We start from the raw sequence: 21,553 nt of genomic DNA, 5'->3' as shown, positions 1-21,553 counted from the left end.
AGCGGGGTTCTACTGTAATATGGAAGATGGACGTGAAAGCTAACACAAACAATCAGCCACAGCTGGGAGCCGCACCTAAGCCTTTCATATCAACAATGTGACGCTCAAAGAACTGAACTGATATTGCGATGGCTTTGTACCGGTTTATAAAATTCTCACTGAAGCTAATTGTTCTCTTGGAGTGAGCAGTACATAATGTCCAACATATATATGTACTCAAGCAAGGTGTCACTGACTTGAGATCAAAAGAAAATGCAAAAATTGTGCATGTTTTTTAAATTAAATGGTTATACTTAAAAAATGTGGACAGTTCACTTAAGTACATAAAGTTTTGCATGCATTTTTTAAATATAACCATTAAATTTAAAAAACATTATCAAGAAAACTGCGCGAAAAATGTGGACAAAGGGAGACAAGAACAGCACAAGCGCATACTAACAACTGAAACTTTTATTGAAAACATGAAGAATATGAAGGAGAAGAAAAGCACAAGAACTACACGTGCAGAGAACTACACTAAGCAGAGACTGCTTATCTTGATGTGCAAATGTAGGAGTTTTCTGGTTTTTGAGCATGTGCGTGTGGTTCTTGTGTTTTTTTCCTTCCTTCATATTCTTCGTGTTTTCACTAAAAGTTTCAGTTGTTAGTAAGCGCTTCTGCTGTTCTTGTCTCCCTTCATCCATGTTTTTCCACGTTTTTCACGCAGTTTTCTTGATAATGGAATACCAACTCGCCCAACAGTGCATTCTTCTAAGTTAAAAAACGTGTAATTTTTACATTTTCTGTTAATCTCAAGTTAGTGACACCTTGCTTGAGGTCTCCTTGATGTCTCTACCTGTGCGGTCTAGCCCGGACACAAACATGCCGGATCTTGTAATAATGTTTATTCACTCACTCACTTAAGTACATAAATCCACAAATCTCATTAGTCAATTGATTATAGATGTTTAGAAGACTGAATTGAAACAAGTCTTAAATTATTTGTCCATACATTCAAGTGAGCAGCTCACTAACGGCGTTGCAAGGACCTTTGATTTGTTAACATTTATTAAACATTTGTTAACATTTGTTAAAGTGTAATGAAAAGTGTAAAATAAAGGGACAAATTAGAGAACATTTCAGCCTCAAGTGCAGCTCCACAGCAACACACACTAATGTGCTGTGCACTGCCACGAAGTCAAACGGTACGACAAAAGCCAGCAGTGAAAGCACGGGTAACTAAATATACATAACGAAATTTCATACAAATCTCTGCTTTGTGCCAACAACAATCAAAAACATTTCAGTATGCAGTGACCTGTATAGTCTATACAGTAAAACCCCGTTAATTCGGGACTTCACGGGACCAGAGAGAATGTCCGAATTAACCGAGGGTTCGAATTATCGCGAGTACGATCAAAACACTAGAAAAATGTTTCCGCCACCACCAGACTTTTTATTTCTTAAAGAAGTCGGTGATCGCGGTTTGCTTCGCGGAGGCAACGTGCAAGGAAATCACAATTTTGCTAAGTTCCTGAAGATCCGCGCACACTGTGCCGCAAAGCGGCGGTCTAGCTGACGCAGCCAGGTCATCCAAGCCTTTCTATTAAAGCGGTAGTCGACAGGCAGCTGCTTAATGTTCTTCAAACATCTTGGCTTCGCAGCCTTTCCTATCACCAGCAGCGGCAACTACTCTGTGCCGGTCATGCTCGTAGCCAGAAGAACCGTCACCCGCTCTGTTCTCCGTTTCCCGCCGACGCAAGGGGTCCCCCTTAAACACGATCGTCTTGTCAGGCGCTGTCTCGTCAGTGTTGAAAATGTTGCACGGCTCGTACGTAGAAAGGAGTGCGGAAAGTCCGGAACGCCAGGCCTGCACAACGCTTCACCGCGCACGTTGCGGAACACCAGGGGTGCTATCGCGGAACGATGCCTTATGCCATATTCTATGCTATTCTTATCATCCACCACTCATGGCTGGCTGATCGCGTTGATACAGTGGCTAGTACGGTCCGATATTCTAGGACCGTAAACTGTAGCGTTGATAACGCGGACGGACCGTCGCCATGTTGCCTGTTGCTGATGACAGTAGCGATGCACTGCCTTTCATTGTGTATGTGCCTCCGAGATGCAAAGCTCGTTTTAAATCTCGGAGGCCATAATCCGATCTCGTTACCTCGTTTTAAATCTCGGAGGCCATGATCCGATCTCCGAAATTGTTCAGATGCGCCGTCGATTTTCGGCTGCGAATCCGAATTATATCCGAACCGCAGCCGTGGCGGTATCCGCTGCTCCTTCCCCGTCTCTCTTTGTTTCAAGAAATTGTGACCGGAGATGCAGACTAAGTACCGGTCATACACTTGAAGATACAGCATAGAATCAGCATAAGAATAAGAATGAAACCATTCCATGAATAAGAATACTAGAGCTAGTTATCACCCATGCTGCATTAGAAGCTCCCCCCAGTCAACCATCACAAGCCCAAAGCTCTTGTGTTCTCCAGCCAATGCAGAACTCGCATTACTTTGAGAGTTTCCAAGGGCCATACACATCTTATAATGCTAAATAATGCGAGGAAGTCTATTGAACAATTCTAGGGGAATACACATTTTGTTAACCTCAAAATCTAGATGAGGTCGTAATGGGTTATAAGAAAAAAAAAAAAAAGATTACAAAAGATGACACAGGCTGAACACTTCCGAAATGCTCCTTTCTTGGACAGCATAACTGATATAAATATCCGGAGCTCCATTCACCAATTAGAACACAGTTCTGACATATGTACAGGCAAACACCTTCAAACCACCATGTTTGATAAAGCTTCAGCATTTCTTATTTATAGCAGATCGTATGACATGTTAAATGGATATGTATCAAAAGACCCCAAAACCACTGTTAAGTTTAGAAATTTCTCACATAACAAAAGTACCAGTCTACAGTAAACCAATAGTTGCAACAATCTTATAGGTCATTTTCAAAGTTGCAACGTTTTATGAATGGGGTTTTATGAATGACTACGTGATGGGCATGGCTTCTCTCCATCCTCCTTGCCATGTGCTCTTGCCAATTTCGTGCAGTGCAGCAAGAGCTATGGGTCGCACCATCACTACCTGGAGAAACACTTCTCTACTGTTTGTTTCTATTATGCTTTCCCACTCCGCAACACCAGATGTGTGGAAGCTTCACAAAAGGGTTACCGTATACAGTAGAACCTCGTTGATACGTTCCCGCTTGATACGATTTCCCGGCTCCTACGCTCGAAATCGCGAAAATTAAAAATAACCCAATACAGCTGTGTGTAATATGTTCCGGTTAATACGTTCCCGGAAAATACGATTATTCGGCAGCAACGTTCAGCACCGCGGAAAACTAGGGTCGTATGGTACGTTTTCTACTCAAACTCTCATTCAGGTGTGCGAAAAAAGGCCCTCTCAGCGACAGCAGCTTCTCCGCAGTGCCTTCCCCCCTTCGTGCTTTCTCTGATTTGCTCAATTGTCCCCTCCGCGTCTCTTCCGAATTGCTCGATCGCCGCTCTCTGTCACCCACGCGGCGACGCGGGCCGTCACAATCTTCGAACGGCTTGCCGCGGAAACACACATGCCGCTGCCGCATCGCCACCGCTGCACAACACGCCGCGACCCGTAACCATAGCAACGCCGCCATTGTGCCTAGCCAATATGGCCGATAATTTCCCGCACACTTTTCTCCCGGAGCGCAATCGTTTTTGGGTTGCTCCGCCCGGCGCAATTCCAGTCGGCGTTCGTATTTCTCTGGCTGGGCAGTTCTGCCTACCAGCGGGTCGTCAGAAGCTGACAGAAAAGATTTGTTCTGGAAGATATCTAGGAGGTTTCTGGTTATCAGACGCCAAAAACGAGACGATGTGCGCTCGCCGCCATCTTTGTGAGGACTCGACAGATCGCAGTGCGGGCGCTTGGGGACTTCACCTTCGGTTGCCATTACGCCGGGCGTTATCTTTTAAAGCCCGTTTCGCCGTGCGAGATGGTGCGATTACCAGTGGCGGCAAACATAGCAGCGCATGTCTCAAGTTAAGACAGAACGCAAACTGATCAGCGCGAGTGTGCGACGTAGTATGCGATAGCCGCGAACAGCTATCGCTTTCGGGGACGCTTATCACTCTCGCAAGATATCGCATATCGTGTTGTACCGCGATTGTTACGTGCACTGCGAAGAGTTGAGCTTGTTAAGCCTTTAGCGGGGCGGCAGTTTTCTTCACGGACGGGGCGAGTCACGCGTGATCTTTCGAACGTACGTGATCGTATCCCAAATGCGTATGTTCGAGAATATCACTTCTGCTCTTCGGCAAACCTAGCCCCATATTTCCAAGCGACAATGCAGAAAGAACCGACGCTCATGCGGCGCAAAGTTTCGTCTGCTGACATGGCGGTAGCGTTTCTTTACGTTTACGCTAGTTGTCTCAGAGTTCGATTTTGCAATATTCGGGTTGTCTCGGGATTTCAATACACGTGACCACGACGTTATTTTCGGTCAGGATCGGAACTAGCTGGCTGACCTCAATTTTTACTGGATTCGGATCGTACGTTTTCCCGGATCATACGTTTATTTTCCGCGTTTTTTTCGGAAACGTATCAACGAGGTTCTACTGTATTGCCAATTATAAGTCGACGTTTTTTTTCATAAAATGACCTTCCAAAGTTCGGGTGACGACCTATAATCGGAGTTGACCTATACGCGGAATCATAAAGTCGACTTATCTGTGGGGTCCGAAGAAAGGTCGTCGTCCTCGGATTTCCTGCTATTCGACGCATCGATAACATCAGCCACAGAAGCAGCAGAGTTGTGGCAACAGCTCTCTCCCAACGTGCGCACGCCGCTTCCGGAACAGGACATTTTTGTGATCTGCCATGACGATCGCGAAACTATAGCGAAAACACGCGAGGCGAAACTACGGAGCGCGTTTAAAAATCACCGCCACGCAGCATCAATGCGAACTGCTTGGGAAACACGGTCTCGAAAGCACCATTTCAAACCTTTGATAGAGGGCGAAGGATGCTCTATGAATAAAGAGGAATTTACCTTGCGATGCGCCCTGCAGTTTTGTTTTCATACAATAGAAACGATTCGTTGACAAACCATTGGCGTTTCACAGAAAAGCTGGCAGCGCCGTGTGGGCTGGCAACACTTCGCGGGGAACTAAACCACATGACCAGTCACATGTGCCCACAAGCGTCTTCGCGTCTTTTTGCACTCACACCTGTTCACCATTTCTGCATTTCGCTTCACTTGCAAGAAGTGGTGTGCGCGATTTGCGACGCTGCCAAACAGACGCCAAGATGCCACCGCTACGCCGGCAACAGTACAGCGCTGCTTTCAAGAGGCAAGCAATCTTCTACGCAGAGTCGGAAAGCAACGTTGAAGCAGGGTGCAAGTTTGATGTGTTGGAAAAGTGTGTGGGAGAAAACAAAAGACCAAGGTCTTTGCGTGAGCTGCTACCTGCCGTTCCTTTCGCGGACCGAAGTATGGACGATACCCTGCCATTGAGGAGGCGGTTCGAGATTGGGTTCACGACCACCGGCACCCGTTTTGACGGCGAGCAGCAGCAGTGGCTCACACGATGGCAATGACCGTCACTGCGTCCTTCTCTCAAGCGACGACGAGTCGTAAGCAATGTTTCACGGGCAAATAAATGTTTCTTTACATCACTCCCTCTTCTGAAAAACTTATTGGTAAGCTATGGCCGCAGCATGAGGCTGTGTTCGGAGTCAACTTTTTTTCCCCTAGAAGGGGTTGCAAGTTGGGGGAGTCGACTTATAAGTGGCAATATACGGTAGTTGCGTACAATGGGTGAGCCCTCCCCAATTCACAGAATAAAGTCAGCTATCACAATGCTGGAGCTACTGCACATCCTCATCACATGATCAACACAGTTTTAACCTGCTGAAGTCATGTGCAAGGTCACGCTGACTTTACGAAGTGTGAGAACGAACTAAGAAAGGAGCACAGGATTGTTTCTTGAACTCATAACTTGAATGGCATGACTTAGTGCTGCATGTTCACTAAGCATTGAAGACACTCTATAGTGTTGCAATGCACATGTTTAAAGAAGGTCACCAGTGGTTTAGAGACCCTTTAATAAAAAACGTAATCAAGTGGTATTCATTACAAGTACACATTCCTGCTGGGCACATTAAAAGCTAATGGTGCACTCGAGAGTGGACCACTATTCACACTGCTTTTCCACCTTTTAATATTGTGGAAAGGACGTTGCGTGACACGAGAATATATTACAGCTCAGGTAAGCACAGACCGTCTCTCTTACACTGCTTTCCGCAGCAAAATATCAAAAGTTCTGCTTCTCTAACGTGCGTTTTGACGCAGACTCTTTCACCAGTGCTTCTCTCTTCCTAGTTTCACTGGTAACTTGATCTTGAAACGACATGCACAGATCGTTTCCAATAGAAACGACTCCTCTGATGAGCAGCGCCGAAGTTGCGGAAGGCGAATACACAAATGGGGCAGTCACATATAACGCCACACTTAAATTAACAGTTCACCTGGCCAAACTGTCTTTCCTAGTCACTGTCCGGCTTGCTTGAAGAGCTGGTCCCCGCTTGGCCACCTGGAAAGATTTAAGGACACTACGTTGCAGGGGTGTAACAACCAAAATGGCATTTGGAGCAACTTTCAGAGCAGGAAAACATTGCTTTTGGAGCAAGAAAATTCAAATTTGGAGTAGACTATGGGGCAAGAAAAACTCCAGTTTTGAGCACCAAATCCCAAATTTGCAGCAGCATACAAAGCTTACTTTCGGAAAAGAAAACAAAAGGTGTAGAAACCATTCAATGTCAGCTAACTCATGCACACGAGCTCTACTACACTTCAACGAAAGCATAATGAAAACAAGCAGATAATGAAACCAAGCAAGGTATAGGGGACGTTATTTGACTGTTTGAAGTGTAGTGTAGTAATTGCGATAGAGATGTGAAGAAAGTAAAGTGGACGAAAAGACAACTTGCCGCCGGCAGGGACTGAACCTGCAACCTTTCTTCGCATCGGTATCCCAATTACTACACTACACTTCAAACAGTACAATTAATGCCCCCTATACCTTCCTTGGCATCGTTATCGGCTGGTTTTCATTAAGGTTGTGTCAAAGAAAAAAACGAGCCCTTGAAATTCCCTTCCTTCATTCATTAAACAAAAGCAGTGTGTTAAACTACCCAACACTGCAAACGATAATCTCCACATTTGCATATTGTCACATGGTCGTGACGTCGACGAAGACCGCAGGCGAGGTGTCCAAGATGAAACTCTTTATTTGGCCAAACTTGTGGCCGAGAAACGAAAAGTTAATTTACAGCAATACACACGGTATGCACTGATAGCGGCGAACAGAGCGTCGACCGTCGATCAATTGACAAGCGGTCAAGCGCGTCGGCTTTTATACAGGCGCTATCGAACTTTCCAGCGATATCGCTGGTGGCGGCGTTATCTCTCGACAAAGCTGGAACATTCGCGTGCAGTGCGCAATCTTAACAAAACGATCTACTACAATCACGGAGCTTCTCGAACACTGCTTCGTGGACAGCGTCGAGCATTGATAACCGTCCTTGCTGGTCAAACCCGAATACATCAAAATAAAACAAGAAGCGGGCGTGGCGCCTGTCAAATGCATACCTGCCAACCTTGCAAATTTAAAATTTGGGAGATTCATAAAGCAGGGGCGAGGAGAGGTGGCAAAAAAGAAAAATGGCTTACATTTTTATTTGTTGTTTCTCAGAGCTGCAGAAATATTATAGACAGCTCTGAATGATTGCCAGAAAATTTTACGATGTCAGCGATTATACTAGTACTCGTAATTATATGGCCCGTGGACATGTAACTAAGGAACGTAATGTGCTGTGCCCCGTAATAGCCAGTAGCCTCTCCTCAATCTTAGTACGCATTTCCACATGACGCCAGCGTACTGTGGTTAAAGTGATTTAAAGGTAATTTCAACAGCTTGCAGACCAACACACAAACAAACAATTTCCACTGAGATGAACAGCACACAGTACAGAACTCCGCTCTTCTAGGCCATTCCACTGTGTGAACGAGTACACCAACCCCCCCCAAAAAAACCTCACTGTGCCAGCATGTCTCGGCCATATTGTGGCTTTCAAGGTCACACAAATGCTTGCAATCTGAGAGGCCACCCCCAGCCGCACAAGCAAATGAAAGAAGTGAATGCGCTAGTTATTCTCACTGCCATGCACAAGCAATGCTGCTGAAATGGCCCACTATCATAATTTGGCATTATGCTAGGGCATTCCAAGTTACCCTCACACGGCCAATTGCTAGCTTCCTGGTTAGCTCAATTGGTAGAGCGACTGCATGAAATGACGCTCACCTTGGGTTCTATCTCCCGACCAGGGCTAATTTTTCAGCAAATAAGAAGCTTTCTTTCCGAGTATGGATTTCCTTGTGGCTTCCCGCTACAAAAAAGGTGACCCTTCGGCCACCTTGCGGGATTCCACAGAACTGATTTGCAATATCACCTCGCCAATTTTCACACTGTAAAAGATTCATAACTATTATGAAAATCAACAGGGGTGACAAAGTTGTTTGCCACAAAGCAACTCACCGGTCTCTGCCCTATGCGTCTTCATGTGCAGTGCCCGGTGGTCCTGTCGGGCGAAGCGCTTGGGGCACAACGAGCACTTGAATGGTTTCTCTCCCGTGTGGGTGCGCAGGTGCTTGACCATGGTGGAGCTGAGTGCAAACGCCATGGGGCACATGCTGCACTTGAACGGCTTCTCTCCCGTATGCGTGCGCAGGTGGTCCATCAGGTTGCTCTTCCAGCCGAACTTGCGCTGGCAGAAATGGCACTCGTACATGGGCCGACCGTCACCGGGCACCCGGTACCACCCGACCGGAGGCTTGCCCCCAGCCCGGTCATTCGGGAGCTCGTCTGACCGCTGTGGCTCCGCTGGCAGGGGTTGCTGCACCTTTGTACAATTACGGACAGGCCTTAAAGGGACACTAAAGTGAAACTATGAATTGGTTTAGACTGAAAAATTTTACTCGGAAAGCTCTAATGTCACTATCATTATTTCATCCATCACAGCTTTAACAGAATACAAAATCAAGGTCAAAGCCTCATTTTTAAATTTCGCACCGAAATACAAAGCCTTGGACTCTGCATTTCAAACATGAGATGGCACTATGTAGTTGCCTGGTTGCCAGGTACATATCATCCTAAATTGTCTAAAACTAAGTGTTATTCGTGCACTCTAGTGCAGGGTGGTGCGTCTTGAATTCGAATAACATATGAGAAGATGTTAAGTATGACAACGAGTATAGAAAAAGCAATTATCATCAAAGCGATTACCTGTGGCAGCTCGGACTCTGATGTCGGTGTCAACTCATCCTGACTGCCCGCTCCTCCTTGAGCCTGCTGCTGATCAGGGTACGATGTTTCGGACGCCAGCAGCCCGCGCAGCATCTGGCCTTCTTGCCGCAATGTCCCAGATGGCTGTTCATCAACAACGTGGGGCTGCAAGATGTTGGCTTGTTGTGCCTGCGTCACCACCTGAGAAAACGCTGGTGGGAACCTCCAGGGCTGTGCGAGGGAGGCACGCATGGCCATTCCTCGCATGGGCAAGCGCATTGACTCTGGAAGGCAATGCAGATTGCATGTGTGACTAAAAGCGCCATCACTTGGCTTTGCATGTCTGAAGTTCTCACTTGCTCACACCTCTTTAAAAGGACACTAAAGAGAAACACTGAATTGGTTTAGGTCGATAAATTGTGCTTTGAGAACTCTAATGTTGTTAATTTCACCATCATAGGTTTATTAATAGAGGAGAAAATCAAGTTCAAAGTTTCATTTCTAAATTTCGCGCCGAAATCTCCTCGCATGACATCACGGATTTCAAAGTGTATTTATCATATTTTGGCACCATTGGCTCAACAAAATTACTGCAAACTTGGTATGTTAAGTCTATGGCCCCCTCAGAAGACAATGTACTCCATTTTTACCGATTAGGAACTACAAAGTCCCTAGTAGGCGACGTCAGAACACGTGACGTCACGGCGAATGGTGTGGAAACTTCTAGGTGGCGTCGCCACCCAAATTTTGTTTTTGCGCATTTTCTCATTTACTAAGCATCTTCTCGCAGCAAGCGTGGTGTTTTTGGCATCGTGAAAGAGTACTTTACTAATATGAGAAAAATCATTTTGCTCTTTAGTGTCCCTTTAAAAGGGCCTGCAATACTTTTCCAAGTAATTGTCAAATAACTTCCCTATTGGAGTTAATTGCCTCATGAATGGAATGCTTCAAAAATTTTTTGAAGTTACGGCGATTTATCATTTGCTTCAAGCACTTTCTCTCTCCTTCCATCCCGATGAGAACACGAAGTTACACAGAAAGGGGAAGGGGGTGACAATCGGGCACAAGGCTATGTTAGCACATGCAGGACCTTGAGCACGTTTTTTTTCCTTTGAGCACTCTAGCTCAATTTCGGTGTGGTCAAGAGTGTGCTAGTGATTCCATAGTGTGTAATTCTGGCACATTACAGAATGTGGCACAGGTACATGGCGGCACCCAGTGGCAACTGCAGCAACTATGCAGCACAGAAATGGTCAAATTAGCCATGGCCATGTCCTTCTCTCCGATGACATAGTCTTGCCTGTTGATGACAAAATTGGCCAAGAGAAGATCGAGCGATTTCTAGTTGTCTTTCAAATGTAAATGTAAATTCGTTGCCACATGCAGTGCTATAATATTTAACTGACATGTTCAAAGGAGCTTCGAGTACCAATCAGCAGTGTTTTCTAACCATGTTCAAAAATTGTTGCAGGACCCCTTTAACAGAGGCCATCACCAGGCCCCATTGGAAATTCAGGCGACAAAACAAAAGTTCTAAGCCACTGTCTAGATAGAATCTTTTTTTCTTCAAATTAATTCATTATTATCATAAGAGTTAAAAGAAATTGAACTTTTACGTTTCCACGCCATAAGGAGGGGAGGGACACTAATCTCAAGTGGTGAAATTGCCTGCTCCATATTGAACCATGGTCAGCGATGTTCCAGGGAGTGCCTCTTGCACAGTGCACGCATGCATTCAACTTTTGCTCCATCTTGAAGTAAGGCTCTCTCTAAAGGAAGAGTGCACTGGTGTCTGTCTGAAATGTCGACCACTTGTGCACCACGGACCCATGGCAAACTACAGGCGCTTGTAGAAGATTTTTGTACATGCATTGCATCAAAATGCTGTCTTTAGGACTTGAAGGCATATCTGAGAAGTTTTCAAATTGGGGAGGGTACCTGAACATAGCACTTATCATAGTTTCAATTTCGTACCAAACTGAAACGTGTATGTTAACCATTCAATATTGTCACGCGGTCATGATGTTGAAGAAGGGAGTCGGCGTGTTCAAGACGAAACTCTTTATTGGGGCAGACTTGTGCCCAGGAAATGAAAAGTCAAAGTACAAGAAATACGCGCTGCACACTGATAGCAGGAAGCACTGTCGTCGGTCGCGGGTAATCTCATCAGCAGTAAAGCATGTCGGAATTTTATACCTGTGGCATCAAAGATTCCTGCGTTATCATTGGTGGCGGCATTAGTTCCAGAATAAACTCCGCTGTTCTCGTTGTGCGCTCAAGCTTATCAGAACATTCTAAAATAGTCTGGAAATTTCTAGACACCTGGGCGCGGTATGCGCAAGGTAGTGCTTATACGTGTAACGGACCGGTTACATAAAAATATAAAAAGAAGCACGCATGAAAATGTGGTGAAAGGCTGTGCTACTTGGCATGGTTCCATAGCTACAGGACAGCTCAAGATGACAAGAGCGAAAGGGAAAACTAGAGAGCACTGTTCATGCTATTTTCTCTGTGTTTCGCCTTCTTGTACCGTCTATGAAATCAATCAATCAATCACTTTTACTCATTGAGTTTGAAGAATTTACACATCATTTGGACTAATAGGAGACAGCCAAGTTGAGAGACCAATTAAATCTGTATGCACTTGTTGGTCGTAGAAAGAACTGGACAGAAATGAGTGTGTAGGCGAACTATAGTGAATTTTTCGTTTAGCAAAGTGCACATTATTCAAATAGAGTAATTAAGAGACTCCCTTGGCCCACTGAGAATCGCTATGCATGTTTTATTCATTCTGGCTTTCTTGCAATTTGCCACCGTTTAACTAGCAATGAAAGCATCAGATGTGCCATCGTGAGCAGTACGAGAGGGAACATGTGAGCGCGTGGCAGATAGCCTCAAACCCGAAGGAGGGCAATTCGTGGTGGCTTCTGTCGGTGGCTTCTGATGAAAAACGGCAGCTAACTGCATATCACGGGCCACTCGCAAGTATAAGGCAGGTATGCCAAGCAGAGCGCAGTAGTGAGCTGTCTACAGCTCCATGCAAAATACCGCTTTTCCATTTGCTTGTGTGAGTGTGTGTACCACAAATCAGGATACAGCAAACAACCATTTAAGAAAAGGTACTGCTCTTCGCGGCGCGTTAAGCGCTACAACAGGTTCACCAATATCAAGCTGTTATTTGTGTCATATATCACACGTCATTTAAAATAGACACGTGTTGGTAGTGGTAACAGTTCATTGAAAAGCGTCACACACTTTCCGCTTTAGTTCTGAAAGCATCATCCGAGTAGCAATCGAATTGGGGTTTGAGGCTATTCGCCACGCGCTCGCATGTTCCCTCTCACATAGATCACAATAGTACCTGAGCACTCGCTGCGACGCTACACCTCTTCCACAAAATTTGCTGTACACCCACAAGTGTACACACTCTATGCAAGCTTTCTTTGAAGCTTGATATCAGTCAAGTCCCTTTCTCAAAACGTTCCTCAACCTTGTGGGCTTTCGCAGAACTTATTTGCACTACTCAGTGGTCCCATGCTCCTAGTTGTTAGCTAATGTGCTTTGCAATGTGTCAGCCCGGAAAGGCAGTGCTCCCAAGCGCAAACCACAGACCAGGTGAAAGTTAATCTTAACGCTTTGGTTGCCAGGTATGCTTCCAAAGTGCAACTTCAATACTTGAGGAAAAACTGCAATGACGCAAAGAAGACGGGGATGAAGCAAAGACACAAACTGACAGACACGTCCCCGTCCTCTTTGCGTCATTGCGTCCCCAGGTTCGTCCTCATCTTCTTTGCGTCATTGCAGTTTTTCCTCAAGTAATGAACCAACTAGTTCAGCAACAAGCCCTGTTGCAACTTCAAGTTTTATGCAACACATTAGCAGGCTTCAGATTCAAATGCTATTTATTAGTGACACATCGATGACTATCTCACTTTTGTTAACTGAAAATTCCATGGAGAAATGAATGCTTAAACTAATTAAGTCTGTCAATTAGGATATTCATTATTCCTCAAGCAACGAGGCCTTTTTGACACTGCCATTTTCAATTGAAGGCCTCTCATAAGCAACACCGTGAATCGAAGTTTACGGGTTACTGAATTTCTGCATCCCTGAAAAGGGCACCATCTTTTTGCAACATATTGCCATTTTTTGCCATATTGAAAAACGAGAAACATGTAGAAAACTGATAGCTGATATGCTTCCTCACACTGTCGGTCATTAAAAACCAAAAGCTTCTAATAAAAAATATACTATGAGTACTTTTAAGGGCTCATTTTTATTTGCTAGACACAACATTAATTAGAACTAGCAGACAAAAAAGCCAAGGAAAGTATAGGGGATATCATTTGCAGTAATTATGATATAAATGTGCAGAAAGTAAAGACGACGAAAATGTATACTAGCTTGCCACCTGCAGGGACCATCGGCGAAGAATTATTGATCAGTTGCCAGCTCGTAAATAGATCACGTGCTTCGTGACGTCGTCAGGCAGAAAAAGAGCATTCCACACTCGCCATCATGTCTACTAGTGGCGCTGACTAACACTCCTAGGTTTAAGTGCACATATATACCGCATAAAGTGAATGGGAGGATGACCGCCGCCATAGCTCAGTGGCTGAGCATCGGACGAGCTATTCGAAGGTCGCAGGTTTGGTCCCTGCCAGCAGCAAGTTATCTTTTCATCCACTTTACTTTATTCACATTTACATCCTAATTACTACAAATAACATCTTAGCTTTCCTTGGCTTTCTTGTCTGTTAGTTCTAATGAACTATATGAGTACTATATCACTATGTCCTCTAAGCAGATGATGCAACCAGACTACGGATAGTTCACGTTCATGAATTACATTGGGCACAACTTGGGTGGTGTATAAAGGGGTTGAGACATCAAATTTGTGGCCTGTGCATTCTTTGTTTCATACATTTCTTATTGCTCCAGGAAGCCTGGTAGATGCTCAAAGATTTATACATTCTCGTTAAATTATCACATTGTCAGTGATGCTAGTGGCTTAGGCCACTTTGGAGCAGGCAAAATTGCGTTTTGGAGCAGCAAAACTAGCTTTTGGAGCAGGTGCTCTGCCTTCAACAATTCATTCTGAGCCGAAGAATTCTTAAAAAAGTAATAAACATCGACCACAGCAGCGTCGACATCCGAGCCAACAGCACTCAAGCCGCGGGCAAATGAGTTGTGCACTTTGTGCAAGCAGCACTCTCCTACATCTATGATGTCAGGGTATGCTTCCTGCGTCTTTTTTCTGAAGCTTTTCACTGCATTAGGGCCATCCATAAAAAAGCAAATGACATTTTTCTGCGGCAGGTCCATCATTGCCCTCCGCACTTCACTAGCCAAAATTTCCGAAGTAGCAGAGCCCAGCCGGAAAGACTGTAGGTGTTCCACAACTCGCTGCATTTTGTTGGAGAAATGCCTAACTACAACATCAAGTTGTTGGCACCTCTGTTCAGGAAGAGGGGTCTCGTCAATGCTAACAGAAAAAACCACATCCGGCTTGTTCAGCTCGTCAAGCACAAGTTTCTTGAAATACGGCTTGAGGCCATCACTAGCTATGTAGGATGCCTTGAACCTCTTACAACTAAACTGCTTCGCTGTTTCAGAATCTCCAAATAACTTGGGAAACAAGGCAGTTGCTGTGTCGGCCCACGAGTATGGGATGCCCTTGAGAGTCATGCCAAGCACAAACAGAGTTTCTGCGTTTGTCACGCGGTCACACTGCAAAACGTTCCATGGACAGCCGAATTCCAAAGTTGGCTGGATCGTTTTCGGCCGCTGCAGCCCACCTGAAGCGTCTCAATGACGACTGGTAGCATCAATGTGCCGTTTCATGGCTACATGTCGCTTGATTGCTGCTACGCCATGTTGCCTACAGTTGATGCTTTGATTAAAAAAAAAAACACAAAACGCAGTTCCTTCGTCCGCTTGACAACACCATATTGATACAGTATAACCTCGTTACAACAGACCTTCATAGCGAAGAGGATTTTGGTCTGTTGTAAAGGGAGTATGTAAAATCCAAGTACTGTTACAACAGACTTTCATGTAAACACTGAATGTGTCTGTTATAACCGGAAAGAATTACGAGTCACAAACATGGTCTTATTTTTAACGGGGGACCAAAAAAATGCGATTTTTGGAAAATCGCATTTTCAGTTTCTGTAGCCCATTTCTATCCGATTCCATAATATCTTCAATGAAAACTACGTAGAAGTGCTATAAAAAATTTGTTTTGCGTCTGCCGACTTGGCGAAAATTGCGGAAATATATAAAAAAAAGCGTTTTTCAAAATTATAGCTCGGCAACGGCGTAACTGGGCGCCACCATTTTGGGCTCGTCGTAAGGAGCATTTCTCCACGTTCAAGTTCTCCGTTTCAGCTGGCTCCTCCATTCAGTAACAAGCGTACGAAAAACACGTTTTGGCTGCTTCTGCGGTATTACCGCAGAAGCAGCCAAAACGTGTTAATGCTCGCTTCGGGATCGTCGTCTGCTGCTTGTGCGTCGCGAGGTCGTGGCTGTCGAAAATTGCGCTACTCAGTGACGCGTTCGCACTCGTTCTGTGTTTACGGGTCGACGATAATTTGGAACGCTTTAGTTGGGCAGCTGCAAGCGGAAGCTCAATCATCAGATTACGATAGCGCGCCGCACTCGTCGCGAACATCGCAGACGTGCGACTAATAGCGTTGACTCGTTGGACCCGCTGTTCGAGGTTCTTCTTATCAGCACTTCGAAGCTTATGACGAAGACCACCGCGGGACAACTCCTTGTAATCGCAATCGAGCATGACGTACTTTGAAACATCGGGCACTGCGGCCACGCACATCGCAACCGAGCTTTCTACTAGCTGTCGTGGTTAGGCCTAACTCCGTTCACGGTGCCGATGTACGAGCCAAATCCGAACTTTGCGGGCAAGAACATCGCGCTAGCGGACATGCGAAAGCGAAGAAGCCGTAATGTCCTTCGTCTCAAGCAACGAATCGCATTGCCCGCTGGCTCCTCAGAACCGCGGATGGGCATTTTGCGCATCGGCAGCGGACCCCCCGGCCAAGCTCGCCGCGCAGCGACCGCGCGGAGAAGCGGTGGCAACGGCTCGCAATTTCGCGTGTCAGCGTCCCAAACGCAACACCAAGCACGCTGCGTGCCGTTTTTTTTTTTTTTTTTTTGTCGCTACAACTAGGCATAGCTGATCATTGACAGACCGGGGATCGGCGGCCTTCGTTCTTAAATCGGTACGTCGATATCCGCGGTGCGCTGCTCCCGTCCCGAAAGTACGCTAAGCGATGTTTGAAGTCGGAAGTTAATGACCGTAGTAGAAAAGTCCGCTCTAAAGGAGTCCTGACCACCTTGCTGGCCTGAAATTTTAGTCAATTATATCCGAATGTCCGTTGTACCAGAATCCGTCGTAAACGAAGATCAATCAATGGAACTAATACGGAGGTCGGCATAACGCCGCAAATTGGTATGTAATATCCGAATGTCTGTTGTAAACAGATCCGTTGTAACGAGGTTATACTGTATTTTGTCTCCATTTTCATCACTCTCATGGAGAACGTCCGCGTACAGCGCGATGTCGCTCTCAATGGGGGAACCTCATGTAGTTAGTTTCATTTCTGAAAGTCAGAGTACACCCCTTTGGCGCAGGCTTGGCGCAGAATCGCCAAATTTTGAGGAAATGTAGCAGGTTGTAGCAGCCAGGGCACTTTGGCGCAGTCTGGCGCAATTGGCGCAGCGGTAGCATCACTGCATTGTTTATGTGAACGACTTTCAGCTTCAGTTTCCGGGTGTTGAATTGGAAAGCAACGTCACTGTCTAGGAAGCATTACAATGTGGGCCCACAGAGCTGTGACTCACACAGTGCTGCACTGTCTGCTCACGCACACGTGAGTGTGCGAATTTGAAAGCTTCAAGAGTTTACAAGACTTCAGCAATTGGCATATGGTGCATTCAGAGCTGAAACTGCATTCCAGCGGCTTTCAGAAAAAGGAAATGCTAACTCACCCGTGTGAATCCGCATGTGCAGCCCCATGCTGTGCTTCCAGGCAAAGCACTTTCCGCAGTAGGGACACTTGAAAGGCTTTTCGCCCGTGTGAATTCGCTGGTGCGGCACCAATTGGCTGCGGAAAGCGAACCGCTTCGAGCAGTACTGGCACTGCAAGCGACCCGCCTTGGACCCACCGTCCCGATGCTCGTTCGAGCCGCTGTCAGTAGCTGGCTGCAGCACCGGGTCATAGACAGAGCCGTAGCCGGTACCGCTCGTGCCCCAGGGGTCCGTCGACGAGGCTCCCAGAATCTGCTGCTGCCATGCTGAGAGCAAACAACATTAATCCCTTAAGTGTCCTTGACAATCACAGTTCCACGTTATGCAAGAGTAGTTGCTTTTTGGCCTATGACAGACACATCTCGTCATGAGTATTTCACCATTTATTTGTTAAATGGCTTTTGATAAGCAAACGCCATCAAAGGGTATTTCTGTTTAATACATAAATACATGTACATACCTAAAGTAACAATTAAACAGTTATATTTTGCTATGCAACCTTTCCAAAGTCAGATCAGTGTTTCAGTCAGATCAGTGCACAAGTTACTGAAATATTTCACACCATAAAAAAATTAGCCATTAAGGTACCATCAGTAAAAGAAAACATTTAGGTGTTAAGGCTAATATCATGTACCGGCTTTTATGTTTTGTCTCTGTAATCCCATCACCGGAGTTTCACATACACTTTAGGTTTGGCATGACAGAAGTGCTGATGACTAAATGCACACTGATTGAGCCAGTCTTGATCTTCAAGTGAGCCAAATGAACAAATTACCTTGTCTGGGCCGATGCACTATAGACCCCCTGCTAGTTCTTAAAGAAATCACACTTCCCTTTCTCCCAGCTCAAACTATTCCTTACAGCTTCCAACACCTAGGAACTTAAGTGCAAAAGACATGGACCGACAAAACGACGTGTAAGGCTTCTTTTATGAAACTGTCTTAATTGTCCACCAACTGGATGGGACGCATGCAAGTCACTACATTTAATATTGAGTGTTCATTACGGGACAATAATAGCAAAGACACTGTATGCTGGCAATAATGTGCAGCATGCTTCCAGCATCACGTGATGCTATAGCTGCATTTGAACAAGAAAAGCATGAACAAGGAGTATCGCACACATTGTTCCAGTGGCACAGTTTTTCCTCACACATATGAGAATATTGTGCTGACAGGGAGGACTAAAAGCAGGATATGTACTTGTTCAAAACCTTTTCTTAATCTTGGATTGCAGTGCAGTTTTTCATATGATGTAAACGGTTCAGTAAGTTATGCTAGAAAAAAAGAAAAAAAGGAAGTGTGGATTTTCTACTTTCCAAATAGCAACGATTACAATGATCCCATAACTAAAACAAAACACACACGCCCAATGTGAAAAACTAGACAAAGTGCAAGTTAAACATGCACAAAGTTCTTGAACAAGACAAGACAGGTTAAAGCACTTCTATTTGCCTTCTGTGAATGCAACACAGACAGACGTGGTCACTGCAAACTCTTTCACACAAAAACACTGCGTCATACAAACATGTCACTTAAAGCACCTAGCTAACTTTACTTTCAGTCAAATAATGTGCTTTGAATAATGGCAAATAGAAGAAAGTACGGGTGGGCAGTAAGACAAAACAAAAAATTCCATTTTCCTAAAATCCATCTCGGCAACGGCCGGCGGGCCGCAATGGCTTGTGTCCCCCAATCGGCAATGAAAACATTTGGTAAAGGACTATCATGTTTACAGAGGACTAAGGGCAATTGCACAGGGTGAGTGCTGCTTATCGTTTCATGAACCTTCCACTCAATTGCTGCCATGAGGAGGACGATCGAAAGTGGACTACGGAGCTCTTTTTCTCATCGCTTCTTCGGGTTGGCTGATACGACCAACAAGCCTTTGCAGCGCAGCACAACAGTGGGCAAATGAGATGGATTACCACCACAACGGAATGCGCATATAACATGTATTGGAAGCGTACTCTGCCACTTGAGCTCTTAGGCCGCACATCTGTCTATTGCATTTAACACACCTCTAACCATCCGCGGCCTGCAATATATATTTCTCATGGTGGTTCCACAGTACATTAGTTGGTCTCCACTGAGCTCGAACTTGGATTGCAGCAATATGTAACACACTGTTCGTGGTAGGCAAGGAAAGCACGATCAAGCCGACACTGAAGCTGCACATCAGAAACACATCGGCATATCTATCGTTGTAAACAAGGTAAACAAACAAGGCACTGAGGCACCGTCAAACATGCCACCGCATTTGGTAACCACACAAGGGCCACATGACTGGAACTCCACCAGATCTTAGTTGCACTCCAAGTCCTGTCGAAGGCGATAGCACCTCTAAGCACTCAGAGCTGGAGAGTTCGAGCAGCGTTCTGAAAGAACCAGTCGGACGTGCTCAGGACGCTCAATTTCAACCCACCGAATCTACCACTATTCACCACAGTGAATGCAAAAGAAATGCCAGGGAGGGGGGTGGCAGAGTAATATGCATATGTCAAGCTGTGAAGCTCCAATATTCGTAAAATCCCATGGACAACATACCAAGTGGGAAGGGGGATAGGAGAGCACTCATTTTTTAAAGATCATCCTGTGAGAACATGCATTTCCAGAGATGACTATGTAGTCTATCAACAATTTAATTTTAGACACAGCACAGAAGCAGCAACAAATCTGGCACAGCATATATGACAGGCATTGAATCCTCTCTAGATCAGTGACTTCAGCGTTGCTAAATTAATTTGTTCAAACTAAGAAAGCCTTTTGCATCCTTTCACCACCTGATGACTTCCAATCAAGTCTTCTAAAAATTGACGAGTGAAGCTCTTTCATGAACAGATCCTCCTTTTTGCAAAACTTGATGCAACACTTCAAAATGGAAAACTTGGTAGAGCCACTAGGTATAGGTATGACAGAAACTTAACTGAAGACCTTTTTCACACACATTTTTTACCAAACCAGGTTCAGCACAGCATTGTATATGCACAACAATTCACTGCCATTACATCATCTCTGTCTGGTAGTCCAGTGCAACACTTACCAAACTTATGACACCAAAAGCTTAGCGCCAATAGGACACTTATCGTTAAAAAGTGTGAGATGCCACGCATAAATCTGCTTAAGCATCTTTGAAGTTTCTCTTTTACGAATGCTAATAATTTGATAAAGAACAGAAGTAAGACAATGAGTGTTTTTCTTTATGCGCAACTGCTTTATTTCAGGAAAACCCCAACCCACACAAACCTCACCCAATGCAAGTAAAGGAAAAAGGTGTGCCCTCAAAAAAAAAAAAAAAAAAAGAGAAGTCATGAATATACGCACTTCGTGGAATACTGGCATCAAGACCTTTTCTATTTACCTAAAAATGCGAGATCTCATAGTGTATACCCATTATAAGCACAAAGACCATTGGAGTAAACACTCGGAGTTCAATTTTGTTTGTATGCTCAAACAACATAGTTTTTAAACAATCTGTTCCCTGGTGACAATCAGACTAAACAAGCAAATGCACAGCATAAAGCTCTGCCATGAAAAACAGAAAATCTACACGAGAGAATATACTACACAGCCCTTGAAACACAACACACAAACATCAGCGTGCAAATCAAATGCCACGTGGTGCAGAACTTATATCAAATTCCCAAAACACATGCATATTTCACCGTGAATCATTTAAATTTCACATAACATGTGCATCAAAGAAGGCATGTAGTGCAACATTTCCATGCGTTTTCAAAACACACTGTAGCAATAAAATGAAATTGTGCATCTGTGAACCTTTTTCCAATAACTTTTGCCAACGCAAGCACTGTATACAAGCCAACGTTGCCTGCCTATCGACATGACCCTAATTGGAAACGAATTTGTCGATTAATTAAATTTGTAATTTCCCAATTACATACCCATTTCATTACATTTAGATAACCAAACATACACAAATAGCACGAAATGTACAGTGCCTAGCCTGGCAGTTCAGTGACAATTGCTTTGTAATGATCAACAAAAGATCACAGTCCAGACCACGCCAGCCACATGCCCACAAGGCTGGAATGCAAAAACTAGCCCCGTGTACCACTGTACTGCTACATGCCTGCAATATTTCCTACACCTATATTGTCGAAAATTTTCGTGGGGATGTTTTTGGGAACATATAAAATGCAGTTTATCAAAAGAAAT

The 21,553-nt window shown here is 44.8% G+C and overlaps 1 protein-coding gene across 1 annotated transcript; it reads right to left on the bottom strand.

Annotated features, from left to right (window-relative positions):
• Positions 1-2,290: 2,290 nt before the first annotated feature.
• Positions 2,291-17,585, bottom strand: LOC119406791 (zinc finger protein 572). Its single transcript, XM_049419816.1, has 4 exons — positions 17,336-17,585; positions 9,326-9,609; positions 8,579-8,936; positions 2,291-6,574 (listed from the first exon to the last, which is right to left on the bottom strand). The coding sequence occupies exons 1-4, from the start codon at positions 17,361-17,363 to the stop codon at positions 6,528-6,530; spliced, it is 717 nt and encodes a 238-aa protein (XP_049275773.1). The 5' UTR covers positions 17,364-17,585; the 3' UTR covers positions 2,291-6,527.
• Between the last annotated feature and the right edge of the window lie 3,968 nt (positions 17,586-21,553).

This window comes from Rhipicephalus sanguineus, chromosome 10, assembly GCF_013339695.2.
Source record: "Rhipicephalus sanguineus isolate Rsan-2018 chromosome 10, BIME_Rsan_1.4, whole genome shotgun sequence".
Classification (NCBI taxonomy): domain Eukaryota; kingdom Metazoa; phylum Arthropoda; class Arachnida; order Ixodida; family Ixodidae; genus Rhipicephalus; species Rhipicephalus sanguineus.
Note: the sequence above shows the minus strand (reverse complement) of the source record. Positions and strands in the feature narration are given on the sequence as shown.